The sequence below is a fragment of the Anser brachyrhynchus genome, assembly GCF_964034855.1.
Source record: "Anser brachyrhynchus genome assembly, chromosome: Z".
Taxonomy (NCBI): domain Eukaryota; kingdom Metazoa; phylum Chordata; class Aves; order Anseriformes; family Anatidae; genus Anser; species Anser brachyrhynchus.
The window spans coordinates 62307712-62326246 of NC_137697.1; the positions used below are offsets into that span (position 1 = coordinate 62307712).

General features: G+C 41.5%; 1 protein-coding gene and 1 long non-coding RNA gene across 2 annotated transcripts in view; one reads left to right on the top strand and one right to left on the bottom strand.

Annotated features, from left to right (window-relative positions):
• Window positions 1-1042: 1042 nt before the first annotated feature.
• On the bottom strand, window positions 1043-8962 carry LOC308185709. Its single transcript, XR_013943645.1, has 3 exons — window positions 8736-8962; window positions 4024-4105; window positions 1043-1410 (listed from the first exon to the last, which is right to left on the bottom strand). It is a non-coding gene; the product is annotated as an uncharacterized lncRNA (long non-coding RNA).
• Window positions 8963-9918: 956 nt separating this feature from the next.
• The window catches only part of DTWD2 (DTW domain containing 2), a 97454-nt gene continuing 88837 nt past the window's right edge, over window positions 9919-18535 (top strand). The window contains exon 1 of the mRNA XM_080572935.1: window positions 9919-11559. Within this exon, the coding sequence (XP_080429061.1) occupies window positions 11405-11559 (155 nt within the window). The 5' untranslated portion in view covers window positions 9919-11404. The remainder of the gene's footprint in view (window positions 11560-18535) is intronic.

Consider the following 18535-nt stretch of genomic DNA (forward strand, 5'->3'; position numbering starts at 1 on the left):
CCTGGTCCGGCCCCAGGGCTGGCCTGCTGGCAGCAGCTCCAGGCACCCGGATTTTTCTTTATAAATTAATTGGTGTCAGTTACACTTTCTGTTGCCTTGGTGAAATGAAAATTTCTGGTTACTATTTTATATTAATTAACACTTCCCCTGGAGACCTTCTGTTTTTTAAGGTACAATTCCGAAGTTCAGCAGTGCCAAGCCTGGATCCTGCATCGAAGGCCAAACTTTGAAACATCTACTTGCTCCTTTATCACACTTCCCAGCAAACACTTTTTTGGATAATATCTGGGAATGCATATTTCCTGTTTAGCTCTTTAATGCCCCACTATTAGTTTAAAATCCTGACCTCTTAGAATGAACTATTAATAGACCCATCAATGCTAAAGGTTTTTGTTTGACAAATACAGATTTATGGTGTTCTGTGAGATGATTTGTTAATAGAGCCTCTGATAATGTAATTTCAGCCTAGTGACAGATCATCATAGCACTGTCTTCCCAGGATGTAATTACTTTAGAATTTCCTTCTACGTGTCCTGAACTCCACGAATACACTCCTTTGTCCACATCAGTACCTTTTACAAGTTTCATACTTTTTATTTCTCTGTGGACCTCTCTTTTACAGTTTGTTATGCTGTGTATGACCTCCCCATGTTTTTCAGAAGCCTGCTTAATCTTTGCACCAGCATCATTTTATTACCTTAAAGTAGGAAGTTATCAATGACACATATCTCTGAATTGAACAAGTAATATGGGCTCTGCGCAATTCCCCAGCTGCCTTACTAGGGTGACCTTCAAAGTGTCTGCAGAGTCTCATCTTTTGCTGTGATCTCTGCAAATTTATTCCTCATTACTTCTGACACTGGGTTATCTAAGTAAACTACTCACGCTGTAAAAGTCTATCATTTTAAAGTACAATTCTCAAATACTTTTGAAAGCGTGCGTCTTATCAGGTGTCTCTTATGAATCTTTACTTCCCTGTTTACATTCTGTTATTTAGTCAAACAGTAATATCCAGGGAAAAGAAAACAGTCACTGTGTATTGGGAAGCACACCATTTTATTTCTCCTTTCCGTATATTGTGAATTTCTAATTTGCTTCTACCACAAAGAATATCTCCTACTTGATTACCCCCAAGGACCACAGTCAGAATCTGTAATCCTTTTTTTTTTTTTTTTAATAAATATTTATAATGTTAAAGGCTGTTTACACTGTGCTTTGAGCTTTATTCTCATGACTAGAGAGAGGAATCCTTCTGGGAGGAGGAATCCCTGGGCAATTATCTGGTGTTCCACAGCTTACTCAGCCAGTCATATTCTGCTGCTAAAGATATACTGATGCCAGGGTGGTGTTTGTTTGTTTGTTTGTTTGGTTTGTTTTCTTCATTCCTCTACATATGCACAGTACAAATGGCTGTCAGAAGAAAACAGAACAAAATGAAAAGATTATATTAACTATTTTTTTATAAGTGTACGAAACAAATCAGTTCCTAACTTTAATTCCTACTAAAGAAACTGATATCTTGAGAGAGACAAACAATTGAATTGTCTTCTTTGCTATCATGAATTTCCATATTTGCCTTTCTCATTTTTTTTCCTCTCTCTCTTATTCAGCAGCTACATTTTTAGCTGCAGTGTATGCCCGAGTATCAGTGTTTAATTTGCAATTTGCATGAATGCCATCACCAGTGAAAGAAGCAGTTTTCTCAGGTCAGATTTAGCTCTAGCTAGTGTTCTTGGTTGTTCACTCCACTGCCTTCCCATCACGCCTTGTTTTCCTAATTGTTAGGTATTTTGTTTTTTTCTGTCCTGACTGCAAATTAGTGCAAATTGTTTACATATCTTTCTGCAACTGTTGCAGCGTTTTTCAGGTGTTGCACATTGTTTGCAGCTGTGCAGCTTCTCTTCTGAGAAGTTTCCTGTCTTTCCAAGCTCTGTCGCACAGTCTACTTAGTGTAGTTGTATTTTTTCCCTCAAACGTTTTATTTCTAGGCAATTTGTTTTTCCACCTCACACACCTAGAGAGATCGATAAAGATTAGTCTGTGTCTTCCACCAAACCTTCCCACATTTTGGATCCTCGAGTCTTCTTTCTTCCTGGATCCATTTTTATATTTAGAGTGGAGGATTTATATTCAGAGGGGAGGTTGGAACATGTGGGCCATGGGCTGTTGATCCATAGCCTGCACCTGTGGCAGTCTTGACAGCTCTGCGCTGGCTGCGCCTCACTGGGGCACTGCTCCGTGGTTTTGAGCCAGCTCCAGCTAGTGGCCTTTCAGCCTGCATTACATGGCAAGTTCAGGGCAGAGTCCTGGGACAAAAATGGTGCCAGTAGGCTCTTTGGTCTTCTCCCAAAGATTTCACAGCTCCCAGTGATTTCAGGGCAGGCTCTGATCCTCCTGAGGATGTGCTTGTTGGAGCGTCAGCCTATTGCTGTAAGCCAATCTCCCTCTTAATGGACAATTCTATAAAATACAAATATATGCCTTAAACTCACAAACCTGGTATTCCTTAATATGGAAGCTCCTTCATAATATCCACATACACCTCTGCCTCCAGTTTCCTTGTGCTATTTTTAATGATTTTGCCATCCTGTTGTCTATGATGCTTTTCAAAATAGCCTTTCCCTCCTTCTCTGTTTTCCCCTTCCTTCCTCTGCAGCCTCAGGACTAACATCAGGTGCCTACACAGGGCAGCTCGGTTTAGGAGTGATTCCCAGTGTGCAAATGCAGCCTGCCACTCCATTCACCCCCAGCACAGCCTGCTGTCCATGCTGAGGCAGTGTCGGACAGAAAAGGCCCCAGCATCCTTCTAAGCAAATCCCTCTTGTGGCTGGTTGCAAGGCCAGAGGGGATCTGCAGACTGCCAGAGTCGAGGTTGCTGACAGAAGATGATATTGATGCCACGTCCTGGTCTGCGAGGTACATTGCCCTAGGAGGTACATTGCAGGGCCACATTGCATCAGGGTCTGCGCTGACAATTATTTTAGGTATTGATCATGCCTCCTGCAACATCTACCAAGCAGATGGTAGAGCTGCAGTAGCTCATAATAGTCAGTGCTAACACAACTATTTACTACTCAATACCACTCCATGAAACTCCATATTTAGGTTATTTAGCTTTGTTCAAAGTCTGCTCTGGAAATGTTAAAACTTCTTGGGAGAAGAGATTCAATCCAGACCGAGGAAAAGAATCTAGGCAGAGTCTGGCAAAGCATTCAAATTACAATTCAAATTACTCCGTTTAAAAGGAAGCTGGATGCTCAGAAAAATCTAAAGATCTCTAAAATAAATAAAGCATTTTATTTTTACTCTGTCTGATTTGCTAACTACAGGAAGAAAAATCATGTTTTGCTTGACAGTACTTTTTATTATGCAAACAGCTCTTTGTAGGGGAAACAGGCCCATGAACTTCAGTCAAAGCTTCCTTAAATGCCTGAGATCATTAACGATATTGTTGGGAGGATGAAGGATTGGCAAGTGTAAACCAGAGTACCCAAGATGACTAAAAGCAACACAAAAACAGAATCACAACCCGAGATGATTCAGCAGAGATAACCACAGGGGACAGTATCACATCATGTATCACCACCAATATTTTGTCTAAAAATGCCCTTAGTTGTTTGCATGCATCCATTTAACAATTAAGGCTCAAATGTAAGAATAAATATCAGCTTAAGGGTATGGCTGTGATAGATGCAGTGTGTCTCAACATGAAAGACAGGGATTAGAGACAGTACATCTGCACTGCTAGACACAGAGTGAGAGGGCTGATTTGCCCTGTGGCAGTGAGCAGGAAGCACCCAGGAAAGGCCCTGGCCAGCAGCAGGTAGCACCCTGAATCATCCCCCCAAATGCACTTTCCAGTGCAGAGGAGAATAAGATCTGCTTTGCTCTGTACTTGTCTGGATCAGACATGGTTTTGTTCAAATTTCCTTCTGCTGGAAGTGTATGTCTTGTAAATACACCTTAGTTTCTGTGCCATGTACTATTTTTACCTCTCCTAATGCAATGCATGAGGCTACTAACATTAAAGTAACTGGTGCAGGCTGGTTCCATGTTTGCACCTCTCACCCTTTGCTGTGGTCTGTCCTCAGACTGTAGTGTAGGCCTACAAGAGAGGGCAGATAATCTGCAGATAACATATAATAGTAATTTAGGGTTTGATCTGTAGGCAGTGGCTCTGTGTGAATACCTGTTTGGAAGAAAAGAGCTTTTCTGTCTTGCCGCGCACTTTCGTATCTGGCAATTATTTTCCTGAGCAGTGTACAGATGAAGCTGTGAAAGACAGATGCTCACATTTTGCAGACTGATAGTCTTATTCCATTGTGCTTTACAACAATTCTCAGCTGAATCTCCTGTGCCACTGCTGTTACCTGAGGCTTTTACACCATTTCATGTAGACTTGCCTAGGAGTCTGTGTTTATGGGAGCAGAAAAACAGATCTATGGAAGGTATTGTGTGGCTGCCCTGTGAAATTTCCCAGACTAAGCAATGGCAAGATGCTGCTAAGCACATGGGCATGAGTAAAATTACCCTGACATTTCCCCTCTGAATTGTCATGTTCTCCAAATGACCCAAACCTCTTGGATTTAAAATGAGAGCTACTTCCTTTTTTTTTTTTTTTTTTTGGGAGGTGCATTCTTATAGCTATGAAAGAATCACATGCACCACCTCTCTTGTTTGTTTATGCTGTTCTGATAGATGGAACACAAAACAATATGCATGTTACATTGCAAGACAAATACTGTTTGGACTTTTTTCATCCTTTAACTTTTTTGCTTGGATATTTGGAACAAAGGCAGTGCAGCTACTCTTATTGTGGTAGATGGAGCAGGGAGTAGTATTCACTTGTGACTTTCCACGGCTGCCTCCTTTGCCCACATAGGAAAGGGCACACTGGAACCAAAGCAGAAAACACTAAAGAAATAGAGTAATTGTGATCTCTGTTTTCTCCCTGTGATATGCCCTTCTGCATCAGCTGAAGGGGCAGGTATAAGTGACTCCATCAGTGCTTGTCAACCTTCCAGAGACACCTAAAGTGTAGGAGTCACCACCGGGGCATACTGAAAACAAACTGTCTCATAAGCACTCTAAAACTTCAAAGCTGTGGGGACATACTGACTCTTTCATGCAGTACTTTAGCTGATACCACTTCAAAGGCTGCCTCTCTCCTGCTTATTTCAGTATCTCCATCACTTAATTTCACCTGTTTCATTCTGCATTTGCTCTTTGTATTTTCAGCTGGATTTTATAGCTACCAAATGACAGATCAAGATTATAAGACCAGCTATACTTGTGTCTATACAGTGCATAGGTTTTGATTTTTGAATCCGATTTTAGGCAGGGATTTTAAAATTAGCAAGAGTTGATTATTACTGCAATGTGTTCCAGGTCACCTGAGTTGCAATTGCAGGCTGCAGTTACAGGTTTAGTAATTATAATTAGCCCCGTTATTAACCCAGTATCAGGAGTGAGGCCATGGCACAATCAGCAGAAATCAGCTTTTGTTAGCAAACTTTCAGACCAGTGCTTAAAAAACTGTCTTTAAAGATGTCTTTACATTTTACAAATACTCACTTTTTTTTTTTTTTTCCTAGAAGAAAAGAATAAAAATGAATGACCTGTTATATAATGTGTTTCATTTACCTTGGATGCACGGTCTAAGCTGTTTCAAACAAGGAGATGACTCTTGCATGTGAACTCATAAAATATGAAATGTTATGAAATTCCATACCAGTTTCTTATTCAAAATAGGAGAACTACTTGCAATATATAAAGATGAAAGCAGCTGAGAAGGTAGCTAATTTTTAAAGACATAAAATCTGTGAGCCAACTTTGGCATCCAAATTAATACCGTAATGTATTTCTCCAAATTATTTTCTCTTCCACACCCTATACAACCTGCAGCGCTAAGTGTGAGCACGTCCCGATTGCACAGAACAGCGCGCCACCACCCGGGCAGCAGCACACACCCAGAAAAGCAGTTTGTTTTTCCTTGCATGTGCGTTTCTAGTGCTGTTTTGCCTTTTTACCGACACCGGAGATCTGAACGACGCCAGCAGGGAGGGAGACGTGTTTCAGTCTGCAAGAAGGGGGTGCCTCACCCGGCTGCTGCCCGCCTGCCAGCATAAATTCGTCGGCATGGGCTGCTCCCAAACGATGGGCTTTTTCCTCTCCTCCTCATTCCTCCTTCTTGCACACTTGTGCCAGCACTAATACCTGGCTGGCCAAAGAGCAAACTGCACTGATCTGCCTGAAAATATACCAGAGGGATAAACTTGCTGGGTGTCTGTGTGGCAACATGTCCTCATGTCACCACACGGGGAGACAGGGAGTGTGGGAAGAAAGGCAAGATCACCACTTTTGGCAGCAGCAACAATTTACAGACATCTTCAAATTATGTGTCACATTTAGAAATATGCTATGACTCTTAAAGTTTGCTAAATATGTGTAGGCTTGAACAATGTGCCCGTTCAAGCTTGATGGAAGATGACTGGAGGATGCCAGCTGTCAGCATCATCTAAGACCTGCTCCACTGCCAGCACCCATCAGTCTCTGAGGTGGAACAAGCAGAGGAAGACTGGTTTTCCTCCACTTTTGTTTTACTGACAACTCAAGGTGTGCATGCTTGTTGAAAACTCTCACTAGGACATGTAATTCACTGTTAAAAGTGATTGTCTTACTGGGCACAAATACTTGCAGAGCCCTCGTCACCTGCCCACCAAACACACAATGCTGAAGTCAATTGCCAACAGCCATGCAAGTGTTTGGGTATTTATTGAATTCCTTAGGAGTAACTATCATTCTGCATAATTTGCATCACTCTGTAGTAACAAATGCAAGCAAAATGCTCAAATGCTCTTTTTCAGAAATATCTGCTGGTGTAATTCTGCCTGTGCCAGAGACTTCAGACTCTGCCAGTCATTTGCAAGTGACGAATGATGCCTGCAGAACTCTATTGTCACAGACCAGTCTTCAGGCTCATAAGTGATTCTGTCTTCGAAATGAGACTAAACAATGTAAGCCACCAAGGCTAAGCCAGGTGATACTTAAATAAGAAAGCTGTAGTCTGTACTGGTATTTGTCCTGCCCCGGTGCTTTCCATCTTCTTGGAAGGTAAATACTGTAATGTAAGTAGCTTTAAATAATTTAGTTAAAATTAGTTCCAGTGAAGATTCCCTAAAAGAATGGAGTGCTGTAAGACTGACAGAATAAATAGTGATACCCATAACATGCATCAGTCTACACTGTTACCTTTGCAAAACGGGAGATAGTTATCCCTAAATGAAAGGGAGAAGGAGGAAAAACACTTCCTCATATTTACTGCATGTGGGAACATGTAAACCAACAGTGTTGTGGTGTAGTAGTTATCTTGCGAAGTCACACCCTTATTATTCCATGGTAGCTCATTCATGTAGTCATAACCTAAAATCAAAGTGTACATACAGGAGCTACTGTGAGGCAGCTGAGATGAAATAGTTATTTTGAGCTATTTCCTCGCATGGAAATAGTTCATAACAGCTTTTTCTTACAGAGTGTCTCCAGGCTGTAGAGAAAAAAAAGTTTGAATGGATCAACATTATTATCCCCCAAATCCTGTGATTCTGAGAGGGAAACAAACTTGTGGAAAGTCTCTCTCTCTCACAGCAAACAATGCAGAAGAGAGGAGTTAAAAAACAACAGCCAGCTCTGCAGAAAAACTTTCATCAGACAAAATAAAGGAATAATCACTGTTACAAAGCATTTTGGACATGGTTGCACAAATTTTAGCCCTTATGTTAACAAAAAAAAAATGCAGATGAAAAATAAGGAACAAACAGGATGTTTCTGTTGCTGCTGCTGTTCCTTTGGGTATGTAAAAGACATTTCCAACCACTTGGTAATGACTAAAACACCTGAAATGAATTCTGTGTTTTTCAAGTCACTTGCTGTCAGTTGTTACAAAGCAGTAAGTTATCAGAAATGACAGACAAGTCCAAAGACTTTAAATAGAAAGTCTGAAGCTCACAAACTCAACAGATGGAGACACATGACACATTCTACATCATTACATTGTTCTTACTATGTAATCATTTTTTCAGTACTGCATGGCTAAATGATTTTTACATTTTTTTTTTGTATGTGTAATCCTTAGCTGCCCAGGTAAAGAAACGGGACAGGATAGTTTACTCCCAGCTTTTGCATTGTAACTCAGTTATACTATGGCACATCCCAGTATGGATATTGTCAGACTCAGCTTTTGCTCTTGAGCCTCACAGCATCTCTGCATGTGGAAAAATACAACACCTCCAAGAGAACTTGTCACAAAATCCTTGTTGTTAGGCTGGAGTTGTGTTATACTGACCAGCTGGCTTGTCCCATTAAACTCTTCTTTTTGCTTCCAAAAGGCCTGCATTAAGCAGTGGGCTGGCAAATCTGGTCAGCATGTGCTTGAGTCAAACAGAAATAAAGCTCTTCCCTAGAAATCACCAGTTCCTTGTTCTGAGTAGTTGAGATGCTCCCAAACCTGCCTGGCACGTACCAATTGTCATCCACTGAGGTGTTTACCAACATAACTCATGCACCCCCTTACCTAATATACTGGCTTCTATATGTCCATGTAGGCTTCTGTTCACAAATGTTCCCATCTCAGAAGGTGCTTTGCAAATGTCATTTTTCTTTACAAAAAACACCTGCCTTCTGTTGTGAGAAGCTGTGATAGAAAAAAATGAAAACAAACAAACAAAAAAAAAAACCACCTTTCTCACTGTAGCATGAATGTTTGTGTGAGTATCTCCTAGCCCACATTTTCCAACCTTGTTTCCACTTGTGCGCTTCCAGTGCTTCTGCCTCTAAATTTGGTTCACTGTCCTCTGTGCTGCTCCGTTCCCCAGGCTTGCTGGCAGTGTGCCGAGACAGCAGCTTAGCCAGTCGTGGCTTCCAAGCTCTGCCTCCACGTTTGCACCCTACACTTGGTGCTGACGCTGGTGCCCCTGCTGGAAGCCTGTTCAGGCAGTTCATCCTGCTTAGCTGCTGGCTTTTGGAGCAACCCTGTGAATGTATAGCTACGTATGGGGGAGGGCGGGAAAGAAAAAGAAGCCTGAATTCAACATTTGTGAGCCATCATGAAAGCGTATTCTGTGTGAGGCTGTAGCTTTTGCAAAAGCGGGTCATAAGCTCAGCAGAATTTCATATGCCTTGTGTTGGTACTTGAAACCACGAGTTGAGACAGGGAGTAGAAATGTGCTGCTTTGCACCGAACTCGCTAAAGCTGCTGGAGAATACCTGCCATTTGAGTATGCTGGTTGGAAAACTGCTGCCCTGGAAAAGTGTCTTCTTCACATCTCCTGGAAACAAATATATGTTAAATTGAACTTATCCAGGGGACTTTTCTGGGTACCCTACTGGTAACAGCAAGAAGTGTAACTTGTTCTTGCTTGGTTTGGGCAAATCCTAGAATAAATGTGAACTGATTTATATAATAATGAAGAAGAGATTGGACACGTATAGGAATGGTACTTTCCATAAAATATAATGGACTTTCCATAATCTGGTGAGTCTATAGATAGTCACCAAACATGTGATCACTCACAGTCTCAAAAAAGGGAACAGTGCAGTACATGAAGGAGTATTAAGTGCAGAAAAGAAGCTCCCAGTCATGCTGTCGACTGAGGTGGTGAATTTACAGATTGCAAACATAGATCCAAAGAGATGCTGTGAGTTCCTCAGGTCTCCAATTGGATGGGGGAGGTGTTAATTTGGATTGGGGTATGCACAGCAAATACTCAAGGTAGTTATGCACTGTAGTATGGACATACCTTCCATATTAGTCTGCAAAAAAATGATTATCAGGAAGTCATAAAAAATATTTACCTTTTTGCCTCTATCTTTAATATTGAAACATTTCTCTTAAACTTTAGACTCTTTGGCCTAGAAATTGTGCTTCTGCATTGCTTTGTTTTAAATAACTATTTGGTGTCAGGTTTGTAGTTTGCTGGCCTGTTATTAGAGAAGTTACTGGTCTGTTAAGTTCCGGTACAATGTGTAAATAACAAATACTAACTCTGTTCCCCAGAAAGCTAGGGTTGGGCTGGTTTTAAATTCCTTTTGTGTTTGTTTGTAGTCCAGAACAGCAGTGTTCTCATAACAGGAACCCGCTAAATTCAGACATATGTTTTAGGCATGGGTAGTTTATCCCAGCTTGGTCTTGTACCAACATTTTGCTTTGCCTTAAACTACCCACTTCGCTCTTCAGATGGATATATACAAGAAGCACTATATTTGTCTACTTAGCCTGTGGCTTATCTCTGCTACATTTGCCCATTCCCTCATCAATAAAATCACCCCATGTACCTTTATTATTACTTTTACGCATCTGTCAGTATATTAATTTTCTTCTGTGTGTGTATCAGACTAGAGTGGTTTAAGCTTATGACTGAGGCTGATTATCCTTACAAGATTTGCTCTTTGTGGACTCCCATGGGACGCTGTGTCCATGTTACTGCCAGTAGCAGTGCATGGGAAACTCTTTTTGGCAACTGGAAGGGTGAAGATGACCCTGGGCTAACTTAACAATACTCTTTCTCCTGTCCACTACAGTGGCATTACTTCTAATAATTAAGTCAAAATAAATCCTTTGCAGTTTATACCAATGTGTCTTGTGACAACGCTGTCTTTCAGTTAAGGGAAAACTGAACCCTTTTTACCTCTATTGGCCTCCAAGCCCACATTAGGTAGCATATAATAGTTGCAGTAAATAGCTTTATAATTTTAAATTTGCAAAGCAAATTATTGAATTTACACTAATTTTACAGCCAGCTTCAGAAATCCCATTCTTTTGACTAAAATGCATTCTAGTAGGAATTGAATACGTTTATTGTAAGCAACAAACTACAAAAATAAACAAATAAATAAATGGAAAACATCTTGTGTGTGTACCTATTACCAGCAAGTCTAAACTATACCAAACGGCTCTGAAGATTTTAAATGTGTAGAAATGTTTTATATGCACAACAGAAAATATGACAACGGCACAACTCAGTTGATACTTTCAGGAGAGGATCTTCTGTATGCAGACTCATTAACTACTGTACACCAGTTGTTTTCTGAGGTCAACTGCACAACTTTGGTGACAAATTTTTTACAACTGGGCCGGCAGTCCCAACCCTTGGCTCGGTTGGACTGGATGACCGCAGGGCTCTCCTCCAACCTGCCCGTCTCTGAAACCCAAATCACGCCGCATCGGGGCGATGCCGATGCGGTCGCCCCGCACCTCAGGCCTCACGGACCCCACCTCACCGCGCCCGCCATAAGGCTTCTGCGGCGGGGGAGAGGCGGGGCAAATGGCGGGCGGCGCCGCGGCGCCTCTCCCTGACCGCCGGCGCCCCCCGGCGGCGGCAGCGGGCACCGGCCCCCCTCTACCCCCGGCATGGAGCGAGGCGGCGGCAGCGGCGCCGCCGGCCCGTCCCCGTCCCAGTCCCCGTCGCCGTCGCCGTCCCCGCCCGAGGACCGCGAATGCTGCGCGGGGCTGTGGGAGCTGCCGGTGGAGCGCTGCGAGAGGCGGCCGGAGTGCGGCCGCTGCAGGTGAGGCGCGGCGAGGAGCCGGCGGCACTGCGAGGGGAGCGGGAGATGGCGGCGGCCGCTGCGGGCCAGGCCTGGCTCCGCCGGGCCGGGCCGGGGCGGGCTGGGGCGGGGCGGGGCGGGGCGGGGCGGGGCGGGGCGGGGCACGGCACAGCGCAGGCGGCCTCAACGGCAGGCCCCCGCCCCGCCCCGCCGCCCGGAGGCTGCGCTGAGGGCCGGGGCGGTGACAGCTGGAGGGGTTTGGTGTGCCTTGTGGCTGCTGCGGAGTTGTGATCCGTGCGTTGGGAAACGGCTTCCCCGCTGCTGGCAGCGAGGGCAGCGGGCATTTGTGTGGGGTTTCTGCGGATTTAGGGACGCTGGGTGAGAGCTGCTGTTGTGTTTTCATAGAATCATTAGTGTTGGAAAAGACCTCCGAGATCATCTGGTCCAACCATCCTCTTACCACCAATGTCACCCACTAAAACATGTCCATAAGCACCAGGTCCAACCTCTCCTTGAACACCCCCTGGGACGGTGACTCCACCACCTCCCTGGGCAACCCGTTCCAGTGCCTGACTGCTCTTTCTGAGAAGAAATGCAGTCCCTCATTGTTTTCCCCCACAGCGTAAATCTGGCTGTTCCAGCCCAAAACCTCTCCTCGTACACTGTGGGCATGGGGAACCTTGTCCAGGTTGCCCAGGCCGCACCGAGGTCAGGGTGGGCAGGGGACTCTGGTGTCCTCTATACGACATGCAGAGAGCGGCCAGGCTTTGGGCGCTGTGCCACGTGCAGCTTGAAGGCAAGAAACTACCAACACCTAACAGTTTTTAGGAAATTCTAAAATCCGTTCACACTCTGGGATGTGGAGGGGTTAATACAGCTTGGTGGGAACTCAGATTTTTCAACCTATCAGTGACTTCTGATTTACAGAAATACAATGTAACCAGGCTAGGTTTATATATATCCTTCTCATGTAGTGACTGGGCAATACCTCAGTGGCTCCTGAAGGAAAAAATTTGTGCAAAACCACTAAATAAAATATTTTCTAGTACCTGTATTGATTTGATGCGTTTCTGTTGATTGACAAAACAAATAGAGAGGCATCTAATTTTATGAAGTGTCGGTGTAGTCACTGTAAAGTAAAGCTCTTCAAAACTTAAGAATTCAGGAGATCATTTTTGGTGAGGTTCCTGTAAATAGGTCTTGTAAATGTTCCTTAAATGAAAGTTGATGAGGTTTACTAGCAGATCTGCTATGTAAACATTCTGATGCTATATCTAATTTTGACTTCATTGCAAGTGTATGCATAGTGTCAGTCATAACATTTGTAAGTGTAAAGTTAGCTGTTTAAAAAAACCAAACAAACATGGGTAAAAGTTGATGGCCAAGGTAAAAACTGGACAGATGCATGACTTCCCTTTTGCTCCTCTCATTTTCTTCAACAATTTTAGCTCAGGGGGCTTCTTGAGCGAGATTTGGCTTTGTGATTAATATGCTCCAGTAGATTGTTTTCCTGCTGTGCATGAATGTAAATGTAAAGTTCTTGTATCCACAATGTCTTGTTGGCAAAAAGACACCTCAGGCCTACAAAACCCAAATTGGAAGAATTATCCCTTTTTGTTTATTCTGATTCTGGCTTCTACCTTCTTTTGCACGCAACATTCAAGGTGTGAGGGAGCTGGAGATTTGCACCTTGGGTAATGTGTTTCTGTTTATTCTTGTGAGGACCCTTTCTCATGCTGTGACTGCATAGTTTCCTGGTAACCTTTTGGTATGGGACTTTGTTAAATGCCTTTTGGAAGATCCAGGTTGGTTTTTAAGAACTAGAACACCCTCATCTACATGTTTGTTGACTGTTTCTGAGGTCCTCAGTAGTTTTGAAAAGCAGGATTTCCTTTTGCAAAAGACATGCTAATTCTTCCCATGTAAATCACAGAATTTTGTGAGTGTTCACTAACTGTATTTTAATTATAGTTTCTGCTTATGTGAAGTTTTACCTGTGGTAGATTTTTAAGTTTTCTCACATTTGCTATTTCTAGTCCTGAGGGGCCAAGGAACTGTGAAATGAGAGTTAACCTACTGTCATTCAGCCATTTAACCTTGAGTTGTTCTGTAATGCCTGTGGGGTGCTGCTGGTTGTTGTTTATTTTGTCAGTGTGTTTCACAACCTCTGCTGTGTTTTCTTCAGTTTTGGACAGGCTCTCTGATGAGTCACATACAAAAATGGTTTTCAGAATAGGAATCTTGTTTTTTTTTTTTTTTCCTTAGTAAAACGTGATGGAAAGTATTTACTCAGCCTGTCATCACCATGTAGTGTTAAAACACTGGCTTTCTGAAGAGCACTAAATGAGATCTACTTGTTGCAAAGAACACTGAAAGAAATGCAGGGACAGAGAAAGAAGGGAGGATAAAGAGACCACAGATCCACGTGCTTTTTAAGAAACAAAGAAAGTGATGAGTGTAACAATTAAAAAAAAAAAGTTTTGATGGATATTGTGATGACAGACTGTACTGTGCAATCAGTCTCTTTGTGAAGTGTTTTCTCTCCATCATCTACCGCAGGAACAGTTTAACTAAACTATGGTTTTCATTGATCATAGCAATCTGAGGCACAACTTGGAGCAAAAGTGAACACTTAGGCGACTTAGGGTATGTCATGGGAAGACGTATTGTGAAACATGATTTTTACCCTGAATATTATCATGAATGATAGTTGGGGGCAGATATCTCTAAAAGAACTCCTAAATTTTCTGAAGAAGTAGATTTAAAGTAGATTTTCCCCATAAAGCACCTTAGTGGATGTGATTTAAGAGTATTTGTACTCAATACTTGTAGTGGTGATAGTCTGAGTTCAGTACAAATGCACAGAAGAATGGGTTTTCTTAAGCATGATTTGGTGATCCCTCATGGGGACTGACTTTTTGATATGGCAAGACAATTGACTTACAGCTTCCTAGCAAGTACTCAGTCAGTAAAGATGTGAAAAGGAGATGTAGGATGGAATAAGGTAGGTGAATTTTCATTTTAGATAAAATGAATGACTTGAAAATGTTGAAGGAGTGGAATGTTTGTAAGTATTATGCTTTAGAGAGCTTTTTTTTTTTTTGGTTGCAGAGAAAATGGTGGCATTAGTGATAAGTTATGATGGTGAATTTAAATGAAATGTTGTAAAGAAATTTTACGTTTTGAAAGTTTTTTTTTTTTGTGCGTGTGTGTGTTTATGTATGTGCAAGTGTGTGGAATTGCTTGTTTACGAAGAGATTGTGGGAAATGATCCTACTCTTCGATGGTGTTAGAGATTGCATATTGCTGGTGCAAAAGAAGTATGTGCAGCATACTTTATGCTGGACTATTCTTGAGGCTACAACTTGATAAATATTCTGTTTGCCTGCCAAAACCAAAAGGTGAGTGGTGATTAACTTTGAATCACTGATGGCTATTTGGTCAGTTTTTAAGGCTTCCTCGGCAGATGTAAGTGTTGACTTTACTATCAGGAGTTGAATCCCTAACCCCATATATTGTAAACGGAAAATAAGCTCAATGTAGCATCCAAGTTTCTGTTAGTATGTAAAACAAAATAAGCAAGCCCCACAGTAGCATCCATACACAATTTGGTGCAACATGATGTGATGTGACAGTCTTGGAGCCACATAACGTTTTGAAAGTGTGTACTTGTGGGTTAAAGCTCATTCTTTTTCTGGATGCCTGTTGTGCTTTTAGGCAAAAAGCCATTTGGTAGTGCAAGAGTTATAAGTATACAGTGATTTGCTGTTACACATCTTAACTGTGCATGTGCTGAGTTCTGCTGTAGTAGGAGAGCTTCAGGAGGAGTGTTTTCAGGAAAAGTTGAAAGACTTGTGAGAATCATTTATGGTATATGTTTGGGCATTGCTTGGTCTCAGTTTGTGGGCAATCAGAAATCTCTACTGGAAACTCCTGTATGTTTGCAAGACTTTTTTGTTGTAAAATTAGGATAACAACTGGTGGTGTTTTCTCAGGTTCTACTATGATACTAGCTGTGAAACAGTATTTGTATTTCAAGTTAAAAAAAAAAAAAGAGAGAGAGAAGAACTTTAATCCTTTAATCCCATTGCTCCCTTTGCCTATACCTAAAATATTACATATACTTACAATGGGTGTTCCATGTGGCTATGTGTTAATCTGTTAAGGTCAATAGATGGATAATGACATGTGATGGAACAGTCTGACTTCATACTTTGAGAAAAATATAATGTTCTTACATAAGTATCCAATACTTACTAACAATCCTATTGAGTCCTACAAATACTGAGTGAGAAAAAGTAATGTGATCTTTCTTCAACACAAGTAAATATATGCAGCTGCTTTACAGCACATCGGTAAGGTATTTAAGTGTAGACATGAATTTTAATGTTTAATTAACAATATCAGAGAAAGCGAAATAAGCATGCATTAATTCTTTTAGCAATGCCTTGTGCATAAATTGCTTCTTAGCCTTTGATTTCTTTGAAGTTCTTAAAATATGAGCTGTAGGCATTTATTTTCACTGCTCTAAGCATATTGCAATTCTTTACTTCCTGAAAGTACTGGTTGCTTATCACTGTTTAAATAAACTGCTTATGCAGCTAAACCTATATATTTTCCTATGGTTCATGACTTGTAAGAAGTGACTGACTATTTTGCAATGTAAGATATTTATAAAAAGCTTCATGCATTTCCTGTTATATTTGCTTTGAGAAAAGAAAATGTGCGTGGTGACAGGCATGACTTAAATGGATTTTACTATGCCAGGTTCTTAAGAAGTGCATTGAGGGTATTTTATTTTATTTTTTAAACAACTATTAGCACTTTCAAAAACTCCTAAATCCGAACAGTATGTATTTATGCTGTGATTATACACATCCTTTTTGCCCTACCTTTTTGCCCTGTTCTCTTAGGATCCTGAACTGCCATATCATGGTCACTGCAGCCATGGCTGCCTCTAGCTTTCACACCCCTGAGCAGTTCTGTCTTGTTTGTACCCACCGGGTTCAGCACAGCAACTTCCCCTGTGGGCTTCTCAATCACTTGAGCTGGGAAGTTGTCATCAACCCACTCAGGTCTGTATTGCTTGAGCCCGGCTGTAGTCCTCCTGGCAGATACCAGGATGGCTGGAAATGCCCACGAGGACCAAGACCTGTGAACATAAGGCTTCTTCTAGTTGTCTGAAGAAGGCTTCATCTCCTTCCTGATCAGGAGATCCAGAGCACTACAATAATGCAATAAATATTGTTAATAAATTAATTATAAAACGCACCAATGCAATTTTAATACAATTATAAATAACAATTATTTATAAAATTATTTATACAGAAAGTTATTAATAACAAGCTTTAAATAATAAAATTTAATTCTGAAATGGAGCAAAAAGCCTGTAGAGATAGTCCTTTTTAAACATGAAACTGACCTCCTAGCTTTCCTTGTTCACAGTCATAGGTTACATTATGATGATGCCACATACCAGAGTTTACGTCGCAGTGTCTCAGAAATGTCTGCAGTGTCAGCATTTGATGAGTAAGGTATTTTGGTAGATAGTATTCGGTGTTTTGCTGATATGTCTAACAGAGCATGTGTGAGGAGTGATCATGTTGAAAAATTTAAATCTTAAGTCTGCGTTTGGACGTGTGTGGAAGATTTGCTCACTTTTCCAATGGGGAGGAGGGCAGTGACCAGCAGGAAGACATGGTGGTGAAGGTGTTTTGTCCTTATTAAAACAGCTGTCTTTGCTGCTGCTAATAGCAAACAGGCTGAATTGTTTTGTGTGTTGCATTATAACATAAGGAATCCACAGTTATTAAATCCTCATGGAGTTTCGCCTCTATAACTTAACTTTATTTCTTGTAACTTTTTCCATGATTCTGTGCTCTTCACCCAGAGGGTGGTCGGGCACTGGGACAGGCTCCCCAGGGCAGGGGTCACGGCACTAAGACTGACAGAGTTCAAGAAGTGTTTGGACAGCGCTCTCAGACACACGGTCTGATGGTCTGATTTTTGGGTGGTCCTCTGTGGAGCCAGGAGTTGGACTCAATGATTCCTGTGGGTCCTTTCCAGCTTGGGATGTTCTGTGATTACTTTGCAGAAAACACAGTGCATTTGCAATTCTGTTGTACATTTGTGTCAGTCTAGTATCTGCATGCATGACTTTTTAAACTGTAGCCCAAATGTGGGCACAGCATTCCCCGAAGTGGTGAATTAGTAACACCTTTGTAAACTAGTTTCAACACAGATAAGCATGATTAAATAGTTACAGAAAATATAGTCTTGCCACCCCATAAGTTGTATTTCTTCAAAAAATAATTAGAAGTGTTGGCAAAGATATCTCACTACCGTGAAAGTAAAATATTTCATTTTTTTTATTCTTATAATTTAGTTGTTTTTCTGTATATAAATCACTTCAAATATGTATGTAATTTAATACAGAGAGGTAGGGATGTAAATGTAGGGATGTAAATGTATTCCAGTTTCCATAAGCTTAAGCAACTCAGAATAAGAGATCTTGGTGTAAATTGTGCCTGACCCTGATCTGGCTCTTTGATGACCCTGTAGCTAACATGAGTGGCATGAGGAATCGCTCTGTTGCCACGACAGCTTTCTTTTTGATACCTGATTTATGTATTCATATCCAGACCTGAGCCAGCTCACACCAGCCCCCAGACTTTGAGTTCATTGTGCTGTACTGGCCAGCTGAGAATCAACAAGTTATTGTTGTCTTTTGCTTAACATTTGTGCATTTAAGCGAAAACATTCCTTAAAGGTTTTATAGCCTAATGCAGGGTTATTAAACAGTAAACACTTATTTTTACAACTGAAAAAAAAATGCAAAAACTTTTTATTTTTTGGCCTTGCAGTGATTTCAGCTTTAAGTGGTTATGTAGATTTTCCTGTCATTGGAGCAATAGAGATATTTAGGCAGTAATACGTCAGCTCTTCTGAAGAGGCTAAGAAATTTTAGTGGAGTTGTGGGTGTTGAAAGCAAGCATGC